The sequence below is a fragment of the Ornithorhynchus anatinus genome, chromosome 4 (genome assembly GCF_004115215.2).
Source record: "Ornithorhynchus anatinus isolate Pmale09 chromosome 4, mOrnAna1.pri.v4, whole genome shotgun sequence".
NCBI classification, from domain to species: Eukaryota; Metazoa; Chordata; class Mammalia; order Monotremata; family Ornithorhynchidae; genus Ornithorhynchus; species Ornithorhynchus anatinus.
Window position 1 is genome coordinate 133,006,279 of NC_041731.1, and position 26,590 is coordinate 133,032,868.

Sequence of the window (26,590 nt, forward strand, 5' to 3'; positions counted from 1 at the left end):
ATAATAATGGTATTTGAGGTCCAGAGAAGTTGTGGCTTGCCCAAGACCACACAGTGGACAAGAGGCGGTGCCGGGATTAGAACCCATGACCTCTGACTCCCAAGCCTGTGCTCTTTCCCCTAAACCACGTTGCTTCTCTACTTTCCCAGGTGCTTAGTCCAGCGCTCCGCACACGGTAAGCGTTCAATAAATGCGATCGAATGAATGAATGAGGAGGCCCGACGGCTGCGGGGGATGAAGACGACGACCACGACGGCGCTCTGGGCCTGATCCCCGTTTTTAATTCTCACCATTTCAGAGAACGATTACGAGCCCCCCGCCCAGCGCGGCCTAGACCACCTTTCGATCCCCCCAACCGCCCACGGGCTCCCCAGACTCCGCTCGGCAAGGCCCCCGGTCAGCCCCGGGACAGGTTGGGAAGCCCGGGCCGGCGGGCCTAAGCCGAGGCCGCGGCGCGGCGGCTGGGCTTCAGCTTGTCGTTGATCCAGTCCACGTAGTTGGCCACGCGCGTGTAGACGCCGGGCTTTCTGGCTCGGCCGCAGCCGTCGCCCCAGCTGATGATCCCGTACAAGTAGGAGACGCCGTTCTTCTCACAGGCCAACGGGCCCCCGGAGTCCCCCTGCCGCGGGGAGAAGCGGGAAAATGTTCACGACTGGGGTATTTCATTCGGTAGCATTTATTGAGCGCTTACTATGTGCAGAGCACTGTACTAAACGCTTGGAATGTACAATTTGTATTTAAGGGCTCACTAGGTGCCAGGCACCGTACTAAGCACTGGGATGCGTCCGAGCAAATCGGGTTGGACACATCCCTGTCCCACCTGGGGCTCACAGTCTCAAGTCTCATTTTAAAGATGAGGGAACTGAAGCACAGAGGGAAAAAAAAATGATGGCATGTGTTAAGCACCTAGTATGTGCCAAGCACTGTTCTAAGCGCTGAGGTAGATTGGCTCAGTGGAAAGAGCCTGGGCTTCGGAGTCAGAGGTCATGGGTTCGACTCCCGGCTCTGCCACTTGTCAGCGGTGTGACTGTGGGCGAGTCACTTCACTTCTCTGTGCCTCAGTTACCTCATCTGTAAAATGGGGATTAACTGTGAGCCTCACGTGGGACGAACTGATTACCCTGTATCTCCCCCAGCGCTTAGAACAGTGCTCTGCACATAGTAAGCGCTTAACAAATACCAACATTAAGGTCATCAGGTTGTCCCACGTGGGGCTCACATTTAATCCCCATTTTCCAGATGAGGGAACTGAGGTACAGAGAAGTAAAGTGTCTTGCCCAAAGTCACACAGCGGACGAGCGGCGGAGTCGGGATTTGAACCCACGACCTCTGCCTCCCCAGCTCGGGCTCTTGCCACTATGCCATGCTGTTTCACAGTGGTCTCCAGGGGTGGGCAGAGCTGACCTCTGACTCCAAAGCCCGGGCTCTTTCCACTGAGCCACGCTGCGTATTTCTGCCGTATTGTACTCTCCCAAATGCTTAATACGGTGCTCTGCCCCTAGTAAGTGCTCAGTAATAATAATGATGTTATTTGTTAAGTGCTTACTATGTGCCAAGCACTGTTCTAAGCACTGGAATAAATATGATGGATTTATTGAGCGAGTACAATGCAATAGAATTGATAGACACACTCCCTGCCCACAAGGAGCTTACAGTCTACTCCGTGCAGAGCACAGCACTCAGCATTTGGGAGAGCAGCGTGGCTCAGTGGAAAGGTCACGGGCCGGGGAGTCAGAGGTCGTGGGTTCAAATCCCAGATCCTCTGCTTGTCAGGTATGTGACTTTGGGCAAGTCACTTCACTTCTCTGTGCCTCAGTTACCTCAAATGTAAAATGGGCATTAAGACTGTGAGCCCCACGTGGGACAACCCGATCACCTTGTATCCTTCCCAGCGCTTAGAACCGTGCTTTGCACATAGTAAGCGCTTAACAAATGCCATTATTATTAGCAGTATCATTATTAGTATTATAATGATAACTGTGGTATTTGTTAAGCGCTTACTATGTGCCAGGCACTGTACTAAGCGCTGGGAGGGATACAAGGTAGTCAGGTTGTCCCACGTGGGGTTCACAGTCTTAATGCCCATTTTACAGTTGAGGTAACTGAGGCCCAGAGAAGTGAAGTGCCTTGTCCAAGGTCACACAGCAGACGAGCGGCGGAGCCGGGATTAGAACCCATGACTTCTGCCTCCCAGGCCCAGGCTCTAGCCACTATACCATGCTGCTTCAGCATCCACAATTCAATCCCTGCCCTCAAGAAACTGACTGGATTCATTCATTCAATCGTATTTTAGGACAGTGCTTGGCACATAGTGAGCGCTTAACAAATACGGGCATTATTATTTATTGAGAACTTACTGTGTGCAGAGCACTGTAGATGGCACTGAACTCTACAATGTAAGCTCACTGTGGGCAGGGAATGCGTCTCTCATATTGTTGGATTGTACTCTCCCGAGTGCTTAATACAGTGCCCTGCGCACAGTAAGCGCACGATAAATACGACTGACTGACTGGTCGACTGAATCGCCAATTTAGCAGGATAAATGGGAGTTAAAATAAATTGGCGGTAAGGGAAGCGCCCGAGTTTCACGAAGTGTACATTCGTGGGAACAAGGGATGTACCCAAGGGCACGTGCTGAAATGGCTCAACTTGGTGAGGGAAATATTGGGAAGAGATGAAAGATTAATTAAGGAAGGCGTGGCTTAGTGAACAGAGCACGGGACCCGGGAGTCAGAAGGACCTGGGTTCGAATTCCGACACCTCCACGTGTCGGCCGGGTGACCCTGTGCAAGTCACCTCGCTTCCTTGGGCCTCAGTGACCTCATCTGTAAATTGGGGATTGAAACTGTGAGCCCCGTGTGGACTGTATCCAACCTGATTGACTTGTAATAATAATAATAATAATAATTAGGGTATTTGTTAAGCGCTTACTATGTGCATAGCACTGTTCTAAGCGCTGGGGTAGATACGGGGCAATCAGAATGCCCCAAGTGGGGCTCACGTTTTTTAATCCCCATTTTTACAGATGAGGTAACTGAGGCACAGAGGAAGGAAAGTGACTTGCCCAAGGTCACACGGCAGACAAGCGGTGGAGTCGGGATTGGAACCCAGGACCTCTGACTCCCAAGCCCGGGCTCTTTTCACCAAGCCATGCCGCTTCTTACTATCTACTCCGCTATCTACTCCTATATCTACTCCAGTGTTTCAGTGGAAAGAGCCCGGGCTTGAGAGTCAGAGGTCATGGGTTCGAATCCCAGCTCTGCCACTTGTCAGCTGTGTCACTGTGGGCGAGTCACTTCACTTCTCTGGGCCTCAGTTCCCTCATCTGTAAAATGGGGATGAAGACTGTGAGCCTCACCTGGGACAACCCGATGACCCTGTATCTCCCCCGGCGCTTAGAACGGTGCTCTGCACGTAGTAAGCCCTTAACAAATACCATCATTATTATTATCATTATGATGATGATTAACAGGGCTTGGCACGTAGTAAGCGCTCAACAAGTACCATAATTATTTATTCTTATTGGATGGGATTTTAGCCGGGCTGTGAAGATGGAAGCAGAAGTGATGCGAGGGATGGGAAGGGGGATGGAGTGTCAGGTGGGGCGGAGGGTGTGAGCAAAACGTCGATAGCAAAAGAGATCAATCGATCAATCAGCGATTGGTGAGAATGAAGTACAGCGAGGAAGGTGGCTTGAAGGAAATTAGAATGTCAAATATAATAATAATAATTATGGTATCTGTTAAGCACCTGTGTGTGAAGCACTGTTCTAAGCACTGAATCAAATCTGTGCTAGTTACAGACCGCAATTTCCCCCATTTTCCATCATGCCAATGTTTTGGTGGTGGCCAATCAATCAATCGTATTTACTGAGTGGATTGTGTGCAAAGTACTGTAATAGGCTTGGGAGAGTACACTATATCAGAGTTGGTAGACACAGTCTTTGCCCACAAGAAACTTCCAGTTTAATAAGTGAGGTATTTGTTAAGCGCTTACTATGTGCCTGGCACTGTACTAAGCGCTGGGAGGGGTACAAGCAAATCGGATTGGTTGCAGTCCCTGTCCCAGATTGAGCTCACAGTCTTAATCCCCATTTGACAGATAAGGGATCTGAGGTCCGGAGAACTGAAATGACTTAATAATGATGGTATTTGTTAAGCGCTTACTATGTGCAGAGCACTGTTCTAAGCGCTGGGGTAGACACAGGGGAATCAGGTTGTCCCACGTGGGGCTCACAGACTTCATCCCCATTTGACAGATGAGGTCACTGAGGCACAGAGAAGTGAAGCGACTCGCCCACAGTCACACAGCTGGCAGGTGGCAGAGCCGGGATTTGAACTCATGACCTCTGACTCCAAAGCCCGGGCTCTTTCCACTGAGCCACGCTGCTTCTCTATGACTTGCCCAAGGTCACAGAGCGGGCAAGCGGCGGATCCGGGATCGGAACCCATTTTAGAGAATGGTGCTCCTTCCCACTCCCTCTCCACTCACAAACACTTCACGCCATCAGCCAATAACAGTTATGCATTAAAAACGGTGGTATTTGTTAAGCGCTTACTATAGGCGAGGCACTGTTCTAAGCGCTGGGGAAAACAAGGTGATCAGGTCGTCCCACGTGGGGCTCACAGTTTTAATCCCCATTTTACAGATGAGGTAACTGCGGCACAGAGAAGTGAAGTGACTTGCCCATAGTCACCCAGCTGGCAAGCGGCAGAGTCGGGATTCGAACCCATTAATTATGGAATTGATCAACACCTACGGTGTGTCAACACTATGCTAAGCCCTGGGGTAGTCCCAAGATAGTCATATCGGACACAGGCCCTGTCCCGCACGGGATGCGTCGTTAACGAGGAGGTGAGAGGCTTGTTCCCATTTTACAGATGAGGGTACTGAGGCCCAGAGAAGTTAAGGGACTTGTCCAAGGACACCCAGCAGGCCCTTAGCGGAGCTGGGATTCAAAGCCAGATCTCCTGACTCCCTCCACGTGCTATCGTGGCTCAGCGGAAAGACACTGGACTCGGGAGTCAGGGGTCACGGGTTCTAATCCCGGCTCCACCACTGGTCAGCTGTGTGACTTTGGGCAAGTCATTTCACTTCTCTGTGCCTCAGTTACCTCGTCTGCAAACTGGGGATTAAGACTGCGAGCCCCACGCGGGACAACCTATCTTCTATCTACCCCAGCACTTAGAACAGTGCATGACACATAGTAAATGCTTAACGAATACCATTATCACGATTATTATTATTCCTAATATCCTGCTGGACCTCAGGGCCAGACTGGTTCCAGCAGAGAAGGCGGGAGGGAAGCAGAGAGGGGCTAGTCCTAATAGGAGACGTTCTTCCCCTCGACTCTATTTATCGCCATCGTTCTCGTCCGTCCGTCTCCCCCGATTAGACCGTAAGTCCGTCAAACGGCGGGGACCGTCCCTATCTGTTGCCGACTTGTTCATTCCAAGCGCTTAGTCCAGGGCTCTGCACAGAGTAAGCGCTCGATAAATACTATTGAATGAATGAAGGGTCCTGAGGAGAGCACTGTGGAGGACAGAAGAGGAGCATCTCCTGCCGAGAGGAGAGTGAGCAGCTGGGAGGTGAGTGTGAGCCCCATGTGGGACAGGGACTGTGTCCCGCCTGAGTCAATTAAGCACCTAACGCGTATTACGACTTTCATAGGCCTTCCCAGACCGAGCCCCCCCCTTTTCCTCCGCTCCTCCTCCCCTCCCCATCCCCCCGACTCCCTCCCTCTGCTCCACCCCCCTCCCCGCCCCACAGCACTTGTGTGTCTCTAGGTACATATTTATAATTATAATTCTATTCATTTTTATTAATGACGTGCATACATCTATAATTCTATTTATTCAGAATGATGCTACTGATGCCTGTTTACTTGTTTTGCTGTCTGTCTCCCCCCTTCTAGACAGTGAGCCTGTTGTGGGCAGGGATGATCTCTATTTGATGCTGAATTGTACTTCCCAAGTGCTTAGTAGAGTGCTCTGCACACAGTGAGTGCTCAATTCGTTCAGTCATTCAATAGTATTTATTGAGCCCTTACTATGCGCAGAGCACTGTACTAAACGCTTGGAATGGACAAATGGGCAACGGATAGAGACGGTCCCTGCCCACTGATGGGTTTATAATGAGGATTGACTGAATAGCCAAGCAGAGAAGTGCGGGCCTTTTGTACGCAACTGCATATCTGCATATTTAGTCATTCTTTCCCCTATTTATTTGGGCTATTTCATCCTAACTCACCGGCACAACCAACATAACTCACTGTACCTGTGCCTCACTGTACCCCAATCTCGTCTGTCTCCCTGCCAACTTCTCTCCTACATCCTACCTCTGGCCTGGAACGCCCTCCCTCCTCATCTCAGACAGAAAATTCCTCTCCCCCACTTCACAACCTTATCGAAGGCTCGCCTGCTCCAAGAAGCCTTCCCTGACTAAACCCTCTTCTCTTCTTCTCCCACTTCCTTCCGCGCTGCTTACTTGCTCCTTCATTCATCCTCCCTCCCAGCCCCTCAGCACATATGGATATATTTGTATACATCTGTAATTTATTGATGAAACTATTTATTTAAATTAATGTCCGTCTCTCCCTCTAGGCTGTGAGCTCCTTGTGGGAAGGGTTGTTTCTGTTCGTTGTTATATTGTCCTCTCCCAAGCACTTAGTACAGTGCTTTGCACACAGTAAGCGCTCAATAAATATGATTGAATGAATGAATAACATAAATATAGAATATTTTTTACTTACAAGTCTAGACCTATGGACTTGTACGTTTCAGCAGGTCTATGCTCACTTGTGTATCCACATATTTGAATGTAAAGAAAAAAAGTTCATGACAACTGGAAGTTTTAACACATTTGCAGTGGACGGAGAGAAGATTGAAATAGTGACAGTTTTTCTCTCCTGGGATCGATAATCGATAATAAAGGAACTAGTAGCCAAGAAATACGCTGAAGATTAACATTAGGACTTGCTATGAAGAGCCTGGAAAATGCCATGGAATGTGCTGATGTAAAAATACAAACTGTCAACTCTATGGTGTTTCCAGCGACAAGGTATGGATTCAAAAACTGGACAGTGAAAAAGCAGGATAGAAAGAACATCGATTCTTTTGAAATGTAGTTTTGGAGAAGGCTTTTGTGAATACCATGGCCCGCCCAGAAGACAAACAAATGGATTCTGGAGCAAATTAAACCCAAGTGGTCTTTGGAAGGCCAAATGACTCGACTTAGAGGAGCATACTTTGGACACATAATCAGGAAGACTAATTCTCTGGAGAAGACGCTAATGCTAGGAAAAGTCCAAGGAAAAAGTGGAAGAGGCGGACCGGAAGCTCGATGGATAGAGACCATAACAACCTTAACGGAAGAACTGTTAGGTTGCACATTATGGCAGAGATCAGGACGTTCTGGAGAAAGTCTATCCATGGAGTCGCTATGAATCGGAAACAATTCGATGGCACTTAATAAATGTCTACCTAGGATACCTTACCTGACACGCATCCGATTTGCAATCAAAGTAGCCGGCACAGAGCATGTTCGGACTGAGATCGGCCCCATACACTTCTGGACTGCTGCACTTGCTGTCTGGAATGAGCGGGATCAGGGCTTCTTGAAGAAACTTGGAGTAATTCGTCATGTCTTTCAGGGAAAACATTCAGGGGTGGAGGGAGAGAGAGAAGAAAGGGGATTCAGGGAGGGAGGGAGAGAGGGAGGGAAGGAGGGAAAAAAGGGAAGAAAAAGGAGAGAAGAGGAGAAGGGGGAAAGGAGAGAGGGAGGGCGGGGAGGAGGAAGGGAGATGGGGAGGGAGGAAAGAAGGCAGGGAGGGAGGAAAGAAGGCAGGGAGGGAGGAAAGGACGGAGGGAGAGGAGGAGAGAAGGAGAGAAGAAAGAAGGTGGGGATGGAGGGAGAGAAGTAGGGAAGGAAGAAGAAAGGGAGAGAGGAAAGGAGGGAGGGAAAGAAGGAAAAAGAGAAAGAGAATGTGGAAAGGAGAGAGGGAGAGGAGAGAGGGAGAGAAGTAGGGAATTAGGGAGAAGCGAAGAGAGGGAGAAAGGGAGAAGAGAGGAAGGGAAGGGTGAGAGAGGAAGAGAAGTAGGGAAGAAGGGAGAAATGGAGCTAGGAAAGAAGAGAGGGAGAGAAGGAAAGAGGAAAGGAAGGAGGGTGAGAGGGAGGGAGAGAAGGAGGGAGGAAGGGAGGAAAAAGGAAGAGAGGGAAGGAGGGAGAAAAGATCATTTAATGGACCCTGCCTGCACCAAGGATGGTGCCGGTTATCGTGGGGATGGCGGCTTGGGTCCCCAGAACCCTGCACGGCGGAGGTGATTCTAGTGTTAGTGGCTTGTCCAGCACCACCGATGCCCTCTGGTTCCTGCCCCTCCTGTTTCCAAAGGGTGACGGGGTGCCACGGAGGAAGAGACGGGCAGGGGCCTAGCACAGGATTGGGCCATGTGTGCCCTTCGCCCCCGCTGGCTGGCTACAGGCAGAGGCGGGAGGAGAACCCGGGCATCCTAGAGCCCGGCAGCTCCGGTGGTCATTCAGCAGGCGGGAACCGAGAGGGTAAAGGGACGGGGGAGGAGGCTGACTCACTCTCGTTCACGTGCCCCCAGCCGGCAATCTGGCACTTGTAGTTGTCGGGGAAGACGGTGCCCGTCTCCGGGAGGCAGATGGGCTGCACGAACTGAGATTTCACCGAGCAGCGGTCCTCCTTCTTCTTCAGCCGGATCAACGCTGCGGAAGGCACGGGAGGGCCGCGGTCACTCGGTCAGTCCTCTGGATGTACTGAGCGCTTGCTGCGTGCGGAGCTCTGAACTAAGCGCTTGGGAGAATACTCTAGAACAATAGGGGAGCCCACAGAGCCCGGGCCTGGGAGTCGGAAAGTCATGGGTTCTAATCTGGGCTCTGCCACTCGTCTGCTGGGTGACCTTGGGCAAGTCACTTCACTTCTCTGGGCCTCAGTTACCTCATCTAGAAAACGGGGATTGAGACTGTGAGCCCCAAGTGGGACGGGGACTGTGTCCAATTCGATTTGGTTGTATCCACCCTAGCGCTTAGTACAGGGCCTGGCACATAGTAAGCGTTTAACAAATCCTGTCATCGTTATTATTGCTATTAATAATAATAGATTCATTTAACCGTATTTATTGAGCTGTGAAAAGCACTGTACTAAGTACTTGGGAGAATACAATAGAAGAACAGACACATTCCTCCCCACAATGAGCTCATAATCTAGAGGGGGAGAGGAACATTCAGAAAAATAAATAAATGGCAGATAACTTCTAACTGCTGTGGGGCTGAGAGATGGGTGAATGAAGGGTACAGATCCAGGTAAAAGGCCGATGCAGAGGGAGTGGGAGAAGAGGAAACGGGGGCTTAATCAGGAAAGGCCCCTTAGAGGAGATGGGTCTTCAATAAGGCTTTGAAGGCGGGGAGAATATTTGTCTGTGGGATATGAAGAGGGAGGGTGTTCCAGGACAGAGGCAGGACGTGGGCAAGAGCTCGGTGGCGAGATAGCTGAGCTCGAGATACAGTGAGGAGGTTGGCATTAGAAGAGCGATGTACGGAGGCCGGGCTATAGGAGGAGAGCGGTGACGTATGGTAGGAGGGGGCAAGGAGATTGAGTTCTTTTGGCCAGTGAATAGAGCATAGCCCTGGGAGAGAGAAGGTCATGAGTTCTAATCCAGGTTCCGCCATTTGTCTGCTGCGTGACCACGGCAAGTCACGTCACTTCTCTGTGCTTCATTTACTTCCTCTGTAACATGGGGATTCAGACTGTGAGCCCCCCGCATGGGACAGGGACTTTGTCCAACCTGATTTGTTTCCTGCCACATAGTAAGCACTTAAATACCACAGCTATTATTATCATCATCATTCTTCTTCTCACTATTGTTAATAAAGCCGACGGTGAGGAGTTTCTGTTTGATGCGGGGGCGGATGGGCAACCAGGGGAGGTTCTTGTGGAGTGGGGAAGCATGGACCGAACGTTTTTGTAGAAGGATGATCCGGGCAGCAGAGCGAAGTATGGACTGGAGTGGGGAGAGACGGGAGGCTGGGAGGTCAGCGAGGAGGCTGATAACAGTAATCGAGGCGGAATAGGCTAAATCCTTGGATTAACGTGGTAGCAATTTGGGTGGAGAGGAAAGAGCGGATTTTAGCAATGTTGTGAAGGTTGAACTGACAGGGTTTGCCGACAGACTGAATACGTGGGTTGAACCAGAGAGATGAGTCTAGGATAACACCAAGGTTGTGAGACAGGAAGGATGGTGGTGCTGTCTACAGTGATCGGAAAGTCGGGGGAGGGCAGGATCGGGTGGGAGGATGAAGAGTTCCGTTTTGGACGTGTTAAATTTGAGATGTCCTGAAGGTGGGAGGGAATGCGAGATTGCAGAGGAGAGAGATCGGGGCTGGAGATAAGATTTGGGAATCATCCATGTAGGGATGGTAGTTGAAGCCATGGGAGCGAATGAATTCTCCAGGGGAATGGGTGGGGATGGAGAATAGAAGGGGACCCAGAACTGAGCCTTGAGGGACCCCCAGAGTTAGGGGGTGGGAGGCAGAGGAGGAGCCCGCGAAAGAGACGGAGAGTGAACGGCCGGAGAGATAAGAGGACAACCCGGAGAGGATGGAGTCAGTGAAGCCGAGGTCGGATAACGTTTCCAGGAGAAGGGGGTGGCCCACAGTGTCGAAGGCATCTGGGAGGTCAAGGAGGATTCGGATGGAGTAGTGGCCATTGGATTTGGCAAGAAGGTGGTGACCTTTGAGAGGTCAGCATGCGCCTATTACAAACCACCCCACACCCTTCTAGGGCTACTAGGTCAGGGACAACTTGGCCACTTTGTGCTCATCAACGTGGCCCCTTCTTCCCATCAAAGGCCTCACTTTCTCCTGCCAAAGCCTTCAGAGAAGAGAAGCAGCATGGGCCGGGAGTCAGCAGGACCTGGGTTCTAATCCCACTTCTCTGCTGGGTGACCTCGAGCAAGCCGCTAAACTTCTCTCTGCCTCAGTTTCCTCATCTGTAAAAAGGGGGAATCAATCCTACTCCCTCCTACCAAGAATATGAGCCTCATGGAGGACAGGGACCGTGTCCAAACGGATAACTTTGTATCTACCCCAGCGCTTAGAATAGTTCTTGGCATAATAGTAAGTGTATAGCAAGTACCATAATAATAATTATCATTACCATTCTTATCGTTACCATACTTCCTCCCACAAAAGCCCTTACTTCCTCCTGCCAAAGTCTTCACTTCCTCCCACCAAAGTCTTCATTTCCTCCTGCCAAACTGGGGTATTCGTTAAGCGCTTACTATGTGTCAAGGATTCCTCCTGCAAAAGCTCTCACTTTCACCCTCCGAAGTCCTCAATTCCTTCCACCAGAGCCTTCATTTTTCTCCTGCCAAAGGCCTCAAATTCTCCACCAAACCCTCACTTCCACCCGCCAGCCCCCTCACTTCCTCCCGCCAAAGCCCTCGCCTCCTCGCTGCCGTTGCCCTCCTCTCTCCCCCGCAAGGCGGAACAGTCCCAGAAGAGGAAAATACGCACCGATATCATGGTCGCTCGGATTGAAGACCGAATACAGGGGATACGTGATATATTTCTCAACTTCGAACTTCTGCGTGACGTCTCTCGTCTGGTTGAAGTCATGCTGGCCCAGGACGACGGTAATGCTTTTCTTCGGAGGGCTGCGTCAGTGAGCAGAAATGAAGGCTTCAGGATCTGGGCCCTCCCTCCCTTAATAATTAGGATATTTGTTAAGCGCTTATGATGTGCTGCACTAAGCGCTGGGGTGGATCCAAGCAAATCGGGTTGGACGCAGTCCCTGTCCCACGTGGGGTTCACCGGTCTCAATCCCCATTTGACAGAGGAGGGAACCGAGGCCCAGAGAAGTGAAGTGATTTGCCCAAGGTCGTGCTGCGGACAGGTGGCAGAGTCGGGATTAGAACTCATGACCTGCTGACTCCCAGGCCCGTGATGTCTCTATTACACCAGGCCGCTTCTCCTTTCTACTTAAGTTTTGCCCTGAGCCCTGCGAGAAGCCTTGTTCCCCACAAAGGAACCTCAACGGCCAGTCAAAAACCCCAGGGTGAATAAAACCTTCTACAGGGCCGTTTTTAGAACACAGAAATCTACTGCGCTTTTCCAAACATTTAGTTCAGTGCTCTGCGCTCAGTAGGTGCTCAGTAAAAACCACCGACTGTAAGATCATTGTTGGCAGGGGATGTATCTGCTGATAATAATTATATTAATTATGGCATTTGTTAAGCGCTTACCATGTGCCAGGCACTGTACTAAGCAGCGTGGCTCAGTGGAAAGAGTCCGGGCTTTGGAGCCAGAGGTCATGGGTTCGAATCCCGGCTCGGCCACTTGTCAGCTGCGTGACTGTGGGCAAGTCACTTAACTTCTCTGTGCCTCTGTCACCTCATCTGTAAAATGGGGATTAAGACCGTGAGCCCCCTTGGGACAACCTGATTCCCCTGTGTCTACCCCAGTGCTTAGAACAGTGATCTGCACATAGTAAGCGCTTAACAAATACCAACATCATCACTGGGGTAGGTACAAGCAAATCGGGTTGGCTGCAATCCCTGTCCCACGTGGGGCTCACAGTCTTAATCCTCTTTTTACAGATGAGGTAACCGAGGTCCAGAGAAGTGAAGTGACTTGCCCAAGGTCACACAGACGTCAAGTGGAGGAGTCGGAATTAGAACCCACGACCTTCTGACTGCCAGACCCAAGCTCTATCTACTTGGCCGTGCCACGGTTTATGGTTATATTGTCCTCTCCCAAGCACTTAGTATAGTGTTCTGCACACAGTAGGCATTTTCATTACCCTATTTATTTTATTAATGAACTGTACATCGCCTCGATTCTATTTAGTCGCCATTGTCTTTACGAGACGCTCTTCCCCTCGACTCTATTTATCGCCATCGCCCTCGTCCGTCCGTCTCCCCCGATCAGACCGTGAGCCCGTCAGACGGCAGGGACCGTCTCTATCTGTTGCCGACTTGTTCATTCCAAGCGCTTAGTACGGTGCTCTGCACATAGGAAACGCTCAATAAATACTATTGAATGAATGAACAGTAGGCACTCAATAGATATGACTGAATGAATGAATGATTGATTGTGTTAGTCAGGTCCTCTAATGAAATATCAAGCAATCAATCATTCAGTGGTATTTACTGAGCATTTACTACGTACAGAGCATAGTCAGCGCTTGGGAGAGTACGATAACAAAGAATTAGCGGACGTGCGCTCTGCCCATTAGGAGCTGACAATCCATTTTGGGGAGCAAATCTCCCTACCCCGAGGAGTACCCATTCTAAAAAACTCACTATCGGCACCAACTAGACACCCTCCATCCTTCCATCCGCAGCCCGGCGAAGATGGGGAAAAGGGAAATCCAGAGCAAAGCGGGGCCGGAGAAATAATAATAATAATAATAACGTTGGTCTTTGTTAAGCGCTTACTATGTGCAGGGCACTGTTCTAAGCCCTGGGCTAGATACAGAGTAATCAGGTTGCCCCACATGAGGCTCACAAGTCTTAATCCCCATTTTACAGATGAGGGAACTGAGGCACAGAGAAGCGAAGTGACTTGCCCACAGTCACACAGCTGACAAGTGGCGGAGTTGGGATTCAAACTCATGACCTCTGACTCCGAAGCCCGGGCTCTTTCCACGGAGCCAGGCTGCTTCTCTAAGTTAACCCGAATCTGGTGGGACTCGAACCCACAACCTTTGAATGTCTTCCACCACCTAGAAGTCCAATGCGCTGTCCATTGCGCCACAGAGCAGAGACAAAGAGAGATGGAGAGAGACAGAGAAGGGCAGAAAGGAGGAGGAGAGAGAGGGAAATGGAGCAAAGCAGAGAGAGAGAGACATAATAATAGCAATAATAATAATTATGGTATGTGTTATTCAATAGTATTTATTGAGCGCTTACTATGTGCAGAGCACTGTACTAAGCGCTTGGAATGAACAAGTCGGCAACAGATAGAGACGGTCCCTGCCGTTTGACGGGCTCCCGGTCTAATCGGGGGAGACGGACAGACAAGAGCTTACTATGTGCCAGACACCGTTCTAAGCGCTGGGGTAGAGACAAGATGATTGGGTTGGACCCAATCACTGTCCCACGTAGGGCTCACAGTCTTCATCCCCATTTTACAGATGAGGGAACTGAGGCCCAGAGAAGTGAAGTGACTTGCCCAAGGTTGCAGAGCAGACCATTCATTCATTCAACAGTATTTATTGAGCGCTTACTATGTGCAGAGCACTGTGCTAAGCGCTTGGAATGAACAAGTCGGCAAGTGGTGGAGCAGGGATTAGAACCCATCCGTTTGGATTTGTCAAGGACTTGTTGTGTGTCAAGCACTGTGCTAAGCGCTGGGGTACATGCCAGGTAATCAAGTCCTATGTGGGGATCACAGTCTAGGTAGGAGGGAGAAGAGGGATTCATTCACTAGTATTTATTGAGCGCTTACTATGTGCAGAGCACTGTACTAAGCGCTTGGAATGGACAAATCGGTTGAAAATCCCATTCTGTAGATGAGGGAAATGAGGCCCAGAGAAGTGAAGTGACTTGCCCAAGGTCACACAGCAGGTATGCGGCAGAGTCGGGATCAGAACCCAGGGCCTCTGACTCCCAGGTTCCCTCCACTAGGACATACTGCTTCTCCTAGAGGGATGGAGGAGGGTAGAGAGTCAGAGACGGGGAGGGAGAGAGACGGAGGAAGAGAGGACGGGAGACGAAGGCCGAGAGCGAGATGGAGGAAGCAGCGTGGTCTAATGGATAGAGCCCGGGCCTGGGAGTCAGAAGGACCTGGGTTCTAATGCCGACTCCGCCATTTTTCTGCTGTGACCTTGGGCGAGTCGCTAAACTTCTCTGTGTCTCAGGTACCTCCTCTGCAAAATGGGGATTGGGACTGTGAGCCCTACGTGGGACAGGAACTGTATCCAGCCTGATTCATTCATTCGATAGGATTTATGGAGCGCTTACTATGTGCTGAGCACTGTATTAAGCGCTTGGAACGGACATTTCGGCAACAGACAGAGACAATCCCTGCCCAATGACGGGCTCACAGTCTAGAAAGGGGAGACAGACAGCAAAACAAAACGGCAACCTAACTTGTACTGACCCTAACACTTAGTACAGTGCCGGGCATTTAGTAAGTGCTTACCATTATAAATAAAAAGGAAGGAGTGAGAGAGAAAAGTTTAAAAGTGTTAGGGATTGATCGACAGCCTAGCTAGTCTCTGACGCTTTGCTTTGCTTTAATAATAAGAATAATAATGATGGTATTGGTTAAGCGCTTACTATTCATTCATTCAGTAATATTTATTGAGCGCTTACTATGTGCAGAGCACTGGACTAAGCGCTTGGAACGGACAAATCGGTAACAGATAGAGACGGTCCCCGCCCTCCGACGGGCTCGCGGTCTAATCGGGGGAGACGGACGGACGAGAACGATGGCGATAGATAGAATCGAGGGGAAGTGCGTCTCATTAAAACAATAGCAAATTAATAGAATCAGGGTGATGTACAGCTCGTTGACAAAATGCCAAGCGCTGTTCTAAGCACTGGGGTAGAAAGAAGCCAGTCAGGTTGTCCCACGTGGGGTTCCCAGGCTTCATCCCCATTTAACAGATGAGGTCACTGAGGCACAGAGAAGTGAAGTGACTCGCCCACAGTCCCACAGCTGACAAGCGGCAGAGCCGGGATTAGAACCCACGACCTCTGACTCCCAAGCCCGGGCTCTTTCCACCGAGCCGTGCTGCTTCTCGAGCTGTGAGAAGCATCAAGGCCTAGTGGATAGAACCCGGGCCCGGCACTGAGGAGGACCTGGGTTCTACTCCCGGCTCCGCCACTTGTCTTCTGTGTGACTTTGGGCAAGTCGCTTCACCTCTCTGGGCCTCTCAGTTACTTCGTCTGGAAATTGGGCATTAATCTGTCATATGGGAGCCTCAAGTGGGACAGGGACAGTGTCTGACCCAACTAATTCATGGCATATAGTAAGTGCTTAACAAACACTACAATTATTATTATTGTTATGTGGGAAAGTGACTGTCACCAACCAGATTTGCTTGTGTCCACCCCAGCGCTTAGAACAATAACAATAATTCTAATCATAATAATCACAGTATTTTTTTAAGCACTTACTATATGCCAGGCACCGTAAGAGAAGCAGCGTGGCTCAGTGGAAAGAGCCGGGCTTGGGAGTCGGAGGACCTGGGTTCTAATCCCGGCTCCGCCACTTGTCTGCTGTGTGACTTTGGGCAAATCACTTGACTTCTCTGTGCCTCAGTTCCCTCATCTGTAAAATGGGGATTAATACTGTGAGCCCCTCGTGGGACGACCCGATTACCTTTTATCTCCCCCAGAGCTTACAACAGTGCTGGGCACATAGTAAGCACTTAACAAATGCCATCATCATCATCATCATCAGTCGGTCAGTCAGTCAGTTGTATTGACTGAGCACCTACTGTGTGCAGAGCACTGTACTAAGCATTGGGGAGAATACACACACACACACACACACACACACATGAAATATATACATACATGTATATATATGAAATATATATGTGGGTGCACACATATATGCATATACATATGTATGTACAAATATATGCATATATGTACACACATATATATAAAATATATACGTACATATGTGTATATATAGAGATATATGAAATATGTGTGTACATATATATATACATATAATATATATGAAATATATATGTATATATACACAGCATTTATGTATATATATAACATATGTGTATATATAATATATGTGTGTATATATGTGTGTGTGTGTGTGTGTGTGTATGTGTGGGAAGCAGGCTGGCCTAGTGGAAAGAACACGATTTGGGAATCAGAGGTCGCAGGGTCTAATCCCGGCTCCGTTACTTGTCCGCTGTGTGACTTTGGGCAAGTCACTTCATTCTTTCAATCGTATTTATCGGGCGCTTACTCTGTGCAGAGCACTGTACTAAGGGCTTGGAATGGACAATTCGGGCATCAGATAGAGACAATCCCCGCCCAGTGACGGGCTCACGGTCTAATCGGAGGAGACAGACAGCAGAGCAGAACAGTACAAAACAAAAACAAAACAACATTACTTCACCTCTCTGGGCCTCAGTGACCTCATCTGCAAAATGGGGATTAATAATAATGTTGGTATTTGTTAGGCGCTTACTATGTGCAGAGCACTGTTCTAAGCGCTGGGGGAGATCAGATTGTCCCTCTTGAGGCTCACAGTCAATCCCCAGTTTCCAGCTGAGGTCAGTGAGGCACAGAGAGGTTAAGTGACTTGCCCACAGTCGCACAGCTGACAAGTGGCGGAGCCAGACTGTGAGCCCCACGTGGGACAACCTGATTACCCTGTCTCTACCCCAGAGCTTAGACCAGTGTTTGGCACATAGTAAGCGCTTAACAAGCACCATCCTTACATTGAAGCAGCGTGGCTCAGTGGAAAGAGCAGGGGCTTGGGAGTCAGAGGTCATGGGTTCGAAACCCAGCTCTGCCACTTGTCAGCTGGGTGACTGTGGGCAGGTCACTTCACTTCTCTGGGCCTCAGTTCCCTCATCTGTAAAATGGGGATGAAGACTGGGAGCCTCATGTGGGACGACCTGATTACCCTGTATCCCCCCAGCGCTTAGAACAGTGCTCTGCACATAGTGAGCGCTTAACAGATAGCAACATCATGATTAGACCGTAAGCCCGTGATTAGACCGTAAGCCCGTCAGCGGGCAGGGACCGTCCCTATCTGTTGCCGATCTGTCCATTCCAAGTGCTTAGTCCGGTGCTCTGCACATAGTAAGCGCTCGATAAATGCTATTGAATGAATTCTATATTCTAATGTATTGTATTATATGCTAATAGAGTGTATTTATGATCCATTGGGTTAATCATATTATATGCCATTACGATTACTGTGGTGAGGGATGGCATTCATGGCGCGGAGACCTCCCGCCACCCACGGGGCCGGGCCAGGCCCCGGCCTACCTCACCTGTAGGTGAAGCAGTGGGCGGCCGTGAGGACCCAGCAGGGATGGACGAGACTCCCGGCGCAGAAACTTTCCCCGATGTAGAGGGCGGCCAGCCACGGGTGCGAGCCCGGCAGGGCCGACGAGCCCCCCACGATCCGGGGCTGCAGGAAACTCCGCTTCCTATGCCTCTTCCCGCAGGCCCTCTTGGTCACGGCGGGCTTCTCCGCCGTCGGGGACGCCTGGGCCGACGTCGCAAACGCGGTCCTCCTGCCCTTCTCCCCTGAAGTCGGAATCAGAATCAGAATCGGGATGACGAGGGCGGGTCTGGTAAGCGCTTACTGTGCCGTGCTAAGCGCTGGGGTGGATACGGGATAATCGGGTTGGACGCGGGCCCCGTCCCAAGTGGGGATCATAATAATAATAATAATAATGTTGGTATTTATTAAGCGCTTACTATGTGCCGAGCACTGTTCTAAGCGCTGGGGGAGACACAGGGGAATCAGGTCGTCCCACGTGGGGCTCATAGTCTCAATCCCCATTTTACAGATGGGGTCACTGAGGCACAGAGAAGTGAAGTGACTCGCCCACAGTCACCCAGCTGACGAGTGGCGGAGCCGACATTCGAACTCATGACCTCTGACTCCAAAGCCCGTGCTCTTTCCACTGAGCCACGCCGCACATCCCCATTTTACAGAGGGAACCGAGGTAGGGAGATGTGAAATGACTTGACCGAGGTCACACCGCAGACACGTGGCGGAGCCGGGGCTTCAGGGAACGACAGCTACCTCGGAAGGATTTGAATTCAGGGGACGGGGGTTCGAGGGGACCGTGAGCCCGGCGTGAGCAGGGATTGTCTCTCTTTCTTGCTGAATTGTACTTCCCAAGCATTTAGTAATAATGTTGGTATTTGTTAAGCGCTTGCTATGTGCCGAGCCCTGTTCTAAGCGCTGGGGGAGATACGGGGTCATCGGGTCGGCCCACGTGAGGCTCACAGTTAATCCCCATTTTCCAGATGAGGTCACTGAGGCCCAGAGAAGTGAAGTGACTTGCCCCCGGTCACCCAGCTGACGGGTGGCAGAGCCGGGAGTCGAACCCGTGACCTCTGACTCTGAATCCCAGGCTCTTTCCACTGAGCCACGCTGCTTCCATTTAGTACGGTGCTCTGCACACAGTAGGCGCTCAGTAAATACGATCGAATGAATGGAGGAGGGCGGGGAGGGTGGTGCGAGCGCCGCTTTTCGGTGGGAGACTTTCGGGAAGCGTCTGGCCTCGGTCCGACTCCTCGTGGACCTACCGCACGATGGAATGTCGCAGTATTCCCAAGAAAGCATGTTGTCCTTCATGACGTAACACCACGGCTTCTCGTCACCGTCTGGGTTGCTAAGGCCAAGGGAGATCCATCAATCGGTCAATCGATCTTATTTATAATAATAATAATAGCGAAGGAGCGTGGCTTAGTGGAAAGCGCCCGGGCTTGGGAGTCAGAGGACGTGGGTTCTAATCTAAGCTCCGCCACTTGTCTCCTGGGTGACTGTGGGCAAATCACTTAACAATAATAATAATAATGTTGGTATTTGTTAAGCGCTTACTACGTGCAGAGCACTGTTCTAAGTGCTGGGGGAGATCCTTTCCTGCCTTAACTCTGCCCTCTCCTCCGCCAGGCAAAGCTTCTTCTCCTCCCTCATCGACACCCACGCCCGTCACCCCCGCCGATCGTTCCGGACCTTTAACTCTCTCCTCCGGCCCCCCGTTCCTCCCCCTTCCCCATCTCTCACCCCCGATGATCCGGCCACCTATTTCCTCACGAAAATCAACACGATCGGGTCTGAGTTCCCCAAAGTCACCCCTCCGCCTCTCCCCTCCCCCCCACCGACCCTCTCCCCTTCTTCCCCATCCTTCCCCGCGGTATCCTCAGAGGAGATCTCCTCCCTCCTCGCAAGCGCCACCCCCTCCGCCTGCGCCTCGGACCCCATTCCCTCTCGCCTTATTAAAACCGTCGCCCCTGCCCTCCTACCTTCCTTAACTTCTATCTTTAACCACTCGATCTCCAACGGCTCCTTCCCCGCTGCCTTCAAACATGCCCACGTCTCCCCCATCCTAAAAAAACCCGCTCTCGACCCCACTTCCCCCTCCAGTGATCGCCCTATCTCCCTACTACCCTTCCTTTCCAAGATCCTAGAACGAGTCGTCTACGATCGATGCTTGGAATTCCTCAACTCCCATCCTCTCCTAGACCCCCTCCGATCTGGCTTCCGTCCCCTCCTCTCTACCGAGACCGCTCTCTCTAAGGTCACCCGTGACCTCCTTCTTGCCAGATCCGATGGCTCCTACTCCATTCTGATCCTCCTCGACCTCTCTGCTGCCTTCGACACCGTCGACCAACCCTCCTCCTCCATACCTCGTCTCACCTCGGCTTCACGGACTCCGTCCTCTCCCGGTTCTCCTCTCGCCTCTCCGGCCGGTCATTCTCGGTCTCCTTCGCCGGCGCCTCCTCCCCCTCCCATCCTTTAACCGTCGGAGTTCCTCGAGGGTCAGTTCTCGGCCCTCTTCCGTTCTCCATTTACACTCACTCCCTCGGTGAACTCATCCGCTCTCACGGCTTCGACTACCATCTCTACGCAGACGACACGCAGATCTACATCTCCGCCCCGTCCTCTCCCCCTCCCTTCGGGCTCGCGTCTCCTCCCGCCTCCGGGACGTCTCCGCCCGGATGTCGGCCCGCCGCCTAAAACTCGACGTGAGCGAGACCGAGCTCCTCATCTTCCCTCCCGAACCCGGTCCTCTCCCAGACTTCTCTATCACCGTCGATGGCGCGACCGTCCTTTCCGTCTCTCGGGCCCGCGATCTCGGTGTCGTCCTCGACTCGTCTCTCTCGTTCACCCCACGCGTCCTATCCGTCACCGAGACCCGCCGGTCTCACCTCTACGATATCGCCGAGATCCGCCCTCTCCTCTCCACCCGGACGGCTACCTCGCTGTTACGGGCTCTCGTCGTATCCCGGCTAGACTACCGTGTCGGCCTTCTCTCCGACCTCCCTTCCTCCTCTCTCGCCCCGCTCCGGTCTATTCTTCGCTCCGCCGCCCGGCTCGTCTTCCCGCAGAGACGATCTGGGCCTGTCACTCCCCTTCTTAGACAACTCCAGCGGTTGCCTATCGACCTCCGCTCCAAACAAAAACTCCTCACTCTAGGCTTCGAGGCTCTCCGTCACCTCGCCCCTTCCTACCTCTCCTCCCTTCTCTCTTTCTACCGCCCACCCCGCACGCTCCACTCCTCCGCCGCCCGCCTCCTCGCCGTCCCTCGGTCTCGCCCGTCCGGCCGTCGACCCCCGAGTCACATGGTCCCGCGGTCCCGGAACGCCCTCCCTCCTCACCTCCGCCAGACTGATCCTCTTCCCCTCTTCGAAACCCTATTTAAAACTCACCTCCTCCAAGAGGCCTTCCCAGACCGAGCTCCTCTTCTCCCTCTACTCCCTCTGCCATCCCCCCTTCACCTCTCCGCAGCTAAAGCCTCATTTTCCCCTTTTCCGTCTGCTCCTCCACCTCTCCCTTCCCATCCCCATGGCACCGTACTCGTCCGCTCGACTGTATATATTTTCGTTACCCTATTTATTTTGTTAATGAATTGTACATCGCCTCGATTCTATTTGGTCGCCATCGGTTTTTACAAGATGTTCTTCCCCTCGACTCTATCTATCGCCATCGTTCTCGTCCGTCCGTCTCCCCCGATTAGACCGTGAGCCCGTCAGTCGGCGGGGACCGTCTCTATCTGTTGCCGCTTGTTCATCCCAAGCGCTTAGTCCAGTGCTCTGCACATAGTAAGCGCTCAATAAATACTATTGAATGAATGAAAGGTCGTCCCACATGAGGCTCACAGATAATCCCCATTTTCCAGATGAGGTAACTGAGGCACAGAGAATAATAATAATAATAATGTTGGTATTTGTTAAGCGCTTACTATGTGCAGAGCACTGTTCTAAGCGCTGGGGTAGACACAGGGGAATGAGGTTGTCCCACGTGGGGCTCCCAGTCTTCATCCCCATTTTACAGATGAGGGAACTGAGGCACAGAGAAGTGAAGTGACTTGCCCACGGTCACACAGCTGACAAGTGGCAGAGTCGGGATTCGAACCCATGACCTCTTACTCCCCAGCCCGGGCTCTTTCCACTGAGCCACGCTGCTTCTCTGACTTCTCTGGGCCTCAGTTGCCTCATCTGTAAAATGGGGATGAAGACTGTGAGCCCCACGTGGAGCAACCTGATTACCTTGTATCTACCCCAGAGCTTAGAACAGTGCTTGGCATGTAGTAAGCGCTTAACAAATACCATTATTATTATTATTATTATTATTATTAATGATAATAATACTACTTGTTCAATACTTACTATGAGCCAAGCACCACTCTGGAAATTGCAGTAGTTCCAGTTGATCGGGTCGGACACAGTCCCTGTCCCTCGTGGAGCTCACACTTCGAATCCCCGTTTTACAGAAAAGGGAACTGAGGCTCGGAGAAGTGAAGGGACTTGCCCAAGGTCACACAGCAAGACATGAGAAGCAGCGGGGCTCAGCAGCAAGAGCCCGGGCTTGGAAGTCGGAGGTCATGGGTTCGAATCCCGGATCTGCCACTTGTCAGCCGTGTGACCGTGGGCAAGTCACTTCACTTCTCTGTGCCTCAGTGACCTCACCTGGAAAATGGGGATGAAGACTGTGAGCCCCACGTGGGACGACCCGACGACCCTGTATCTACCCCAGTGCTTAGAACAGTGCTCGGCACATAGTAAGCGCTTAACAAATCCCAACATCATCATCATGTGGCAGAGCTAGGATTAGAACCCAAGTCCTCCGACTCCAAAGCCCGGGCTCTTTCCGCTAAACCAGGTTGCCGAGGGAGATACATCCCGTCCCCATCACCCCACTCGCTCCCTCTGCTCTACCCCCCTCCCCGCCCCGCAGCACCTGTTCGTATATATCTACATATTTATAAATCTATTTATTTATTTTATCAATGATGTGCGTCTATCTATCGTTCTATTCATTTATATTGATGCTACTGATGCCTGTTCACTTGTTTTGCTGTCTGTCTCCCCTCTTCCAGACTGTGAGCCCGTTGTGGGCAGGGATTGTCTCTCTTCGTTGCTGAATTGGACTTTCCAAGCGCTTAGTGCGGCCCACAGTATGGGCTCAATAACACGATCGAATAAATACGATCGAATTCATGAATACAAGCTCATCGGGTGACACACAGTCCGTGTCCAACATGGGGCTCGCAGTCTTAATTCCCATCCTGCACGTGAGTTAACGGAGGCGCAGAGAGAAGTTAAGCGGTTTGCCCAAGGTCATACAGCAGACAAGCGGCGGAGCCGGGATTAGAATCCAGGTCCTTTTGATCCCCGGGCTTGGGCTCTTTCGCGTCCTTCCCAGCGAAAAAGGGAGCAGAGTTGATTTTCCCTTCGCTAAGTCGATGGGTCTTATCGGAGATGGAATTAAAATGGAGTTGAATCAATATCGAGGCAAACCAAATACTCCAAAATGGGGATTAAGACTGCGAGCCCTACGTGGGACGACCTGATGACCCTGGGTCCAACCCGATTATCTCGTCTCTACTCCAGTGCTTAAAACAGTGTTTGACGCATAGCGAGCGCTTAACAAATAACATTAAAGAAAAGGAGACGCTTAGGACGCTTGGTTATTTCTTCTTAAGAATAATAATAACGTTGGTATTTGTTAAGCGCTTTCTATGTGCAGAGCACCGTTCTAAGCGCTGGGGGAGATACGGGGTCATCGGGTCGTCCCACGTGGGGCTCAAAGTCTTCATCCCAGTTCTGCCACTTGTCGGCTGTGTGACTGTGGGCGAGTCACTTCACTTCTCTGGGCCTCAGTGACCTCATCTGTAAAGTGGGGATTAACTGTGAGCCCCACGTGGGACGACCTGATGAGCCTGTTGTTGGGTAGGAATTGTCTCTATCTGTTGCCGAATTGCACTTTCCAAGTGCTTAGTACAGTGCTCTGCACACAGTAAGCGCTCAATAAAGTCGACTGAATGAGTTAATTAAAGAAAAACGTGGGTTTATGTGTGCAGGCGAGTGAGTGTGTGTTAAGTGTCTGTAGGCATTTGCGTGTGCAGGAGTGTGTGATTTTATGTGCAGATGCACACGTTGTACGTGTGCGGTCATGAGGGTAAGGGAAGCAGCGTGGCTCAGTGGAAAGAGCCCGGGCTTGGGAGTCAGAGGTCATGGGTTCGAATCCCGGCTCTGCCACTCGTCAGCTGTGTGACTGCGGGCCAGTCACTTCACTTCTCTGGGCCTCGGTTCCCTCGTCTGTAAAATGGGGATGAAGACTGGGAGCCTCACGAGGGACGACCCGATGACCCTGTATCTCCCCCAGCGCTTAGAACGGTGCTCTGCACATAGTCAGCGCTTAACAAATACCAACACTACGATTATAATTATTATGAGGGTAGGCGGGCGTGCAGGTGTGCAGATGTGTGCATGTTTGTATGTGTGGTCATGTGAGTGGGCAGGTACATGTGTGTGCATGTTTGTACATATAGGAGAAGCAGTGTGGCTTAGTGGAAAGGGCCCGGGCTTAGGAGTCAGAGGTCACGGGTTCTAATCCCGGCTCCACCACTTGTCAGCTGGTGACTTTGGACAAGTCGCTTCCCTTCTCTGTGCCTCAGTGACCTCATCTGTCAAATGGGGATGAAGACTGTGAGCCCCACGTGGGACGACCTGATCACCCTGTCTCTACCCCGGCGCTTAGAACAGTGCTTGGCACACAGTAAGTGCTTAACAAATACCATCATTATTATTACGAATATTATTCTCTGTGCCTCAGTTTCCTCATCTATAAAATGGGGATTAAGAGTGTGAGCCCTCTGTGGGACAGGGACTGTGTCCAACCCGACTACCTTGTCTCTACTTCAGCACTTAGAACAGTGCTTGGCACATAGTAAGCACTTAACAAATACCATCATTATTATTCTCTGTGCCTCGGTTCCCTCTTCTGTAAAATGGGGTTAAGAGTGTGAGCTCTATGTGGCACAGGGACTATATCCGACAGGATTACCTTGTATCTGCCCCAGCTCTTAGAACAGTGTCTAGCACATAATAAGCCCTTAATGAGTATCGTAATTATTATTATGTGCCTTGGGACTGGAGCACAGGTACAGAGCACACTCATAGCAGCACACAGAACATAATAATAATAATAATAATGTTGGTATCTGTTAAGCGCTTACTCTGTGCAGAGCACCGTTCTAAGCGCTGGGGGAGATACAGGGTCATCAGGTCGTCCCACGTGAGGCTCACGGTCTTAATCCCCATTTTACAGATGAGGGAACTGAGGCCCAGAGAAGTGAAGTGACTTGCCCACCGTCACACAGCTGACAAGTGGCCGAGCAGGGATGATGACCTTCAGGATGCGCGCCCAGCGGCACGTAGAGTACGCACATAGTGGCGCACGGACCCAGCGCACGGCGGCCGTCGGAGAAGGTTCTCAGCGGCCCACAGAGCGCGCACCCGACGGCAGACGGGGAGCGCCGAGGGCAGCGCGTAGAGCAGGAGCCCGCTGTCACGGTCGTCGCGTGCTCGTGGTGGCCGTCACAACGAGTCCCCGGGCGCCCCCCCAAAGCGCCCGTGACCTCCGACCCGGGGCGGGGGCGGGAGACTGACCGGCAGTAGGCGTGCCGGCCTAGTCCGAGCTGCACGGCCTGGTCCACGCTGTCCACGCGGAGCTCGTGGTAGAGCAGGTCGGAGGTCCAGGGCAGGCAGGGCCGGCCGGCCACGGTCCTCCCGGCCACGCCGCGGTACGTCGTCCCGTTGCCGACGAGGCAGCGCTCCGCCGGGACTGTGGGGGGAAGGCGGGGTCGGGGGCGACGCGGGCTACCGGCCCCGCTCCTCCACCCGCACCCACGTCCGCTTCCCCTCCGGCCGCCCCCGGGCCACGGGGGAGAAGAGGCCGGTGGCCTCCACGGGGAGACCGCGAGGGAGGAGGGCCCACGGGGGAGAAGAGTCCAGGGGCCACCGTGGGGGAGGCCACGGGGGACGGGAGCTCGGCAGCTGCTTGGGTGGAGACCCAGGGGGAGAAAGGTCCAGTAGCCGCCACGGGGGAGACCATGGTGGGGACAGTGAGGGACAGGGGCCCGGCGGCCACTATGGGGGAGAAGAGTCCAGGGGCCACCACGGGGGAGGCCACGGGGGAGGAGAGCCCGGCGGCTGCCAAGGTGGAGACTCCGGGGGAGCAAGGCCCAGTAACCACCACGGGGGAGGCCACGGGGGAGAAGGGCTCAACGGCCTCCGTGGGGAGAAGGGCTCAGCGGCCTCCATGGGGGAGGCCACGGGGGAGAAGAGCCCAGCCACTACCAGGGGGATACCGTGAGGGACAGGGGCCCGGTGGCCTCCACGGGGGGAGAAGAGTCCAGCGGCCACTTCAGGGAAGACCACAGGGGAGAAGGACGTAGCGGCCTCCACGGGGGAGACCGTGGTGGGGAGAAGAGCCCAGCAAGCACCACGGGGAAGATTATGGGGTGAAGAGCTCAGCCGTCTCCACGGGGGAGAAGAGTCCAGTGGCCTCCATGGGGGAGGCCACAGGGGAGGAGAGCCCAGCGGCTGCC

General features: G+C 52.1%; 1 protein-coding gene across 2 annotated transcripts in view; it reads right to left on the reverse strand.

Moving 5' to 3' along the window:
• Positions 1-255: 255 nt before the first annotated feature.
• Positions 256-26,590, reverse strand: part of HGFAC (HGF activator) — a 53,874-nt gene continuing 27,539 nt past the window's right edge. For both annotated transcript variants that reach the window (XM_029062077.2, XM_029062076.2), the window contains 7 exons: positions 25,650-25,824; positions 19,278-19,363; positions 18,005-18,263; positions 11,536-11,675; positions 8,587-8,727; positions 7,496-7,644; positions 256-619 (listed from right to left, as the gene is read on the reverse strand). In XM_029062077.2, the coding sequence (XP_028917910.1) occupies positions 437-619; positions 7,496-7,644; positions 8,587-8,727; positions 11,536-11,675; positions 18,005-18,263; positions 19,278-19,363; positions 25,650-25,824 (1,133 nt within the window). In that variant the 3' untranslated portion in view covers positions 256-436. The remainder of the gene's footprint in view (positions 620-7,495; positions 7,645-8,586; positions 8,728-11,535; positions 11,676-18,004; positions 18,264-19,277; positions 19,364-25,649; positions 25,825-26,590) is intronic.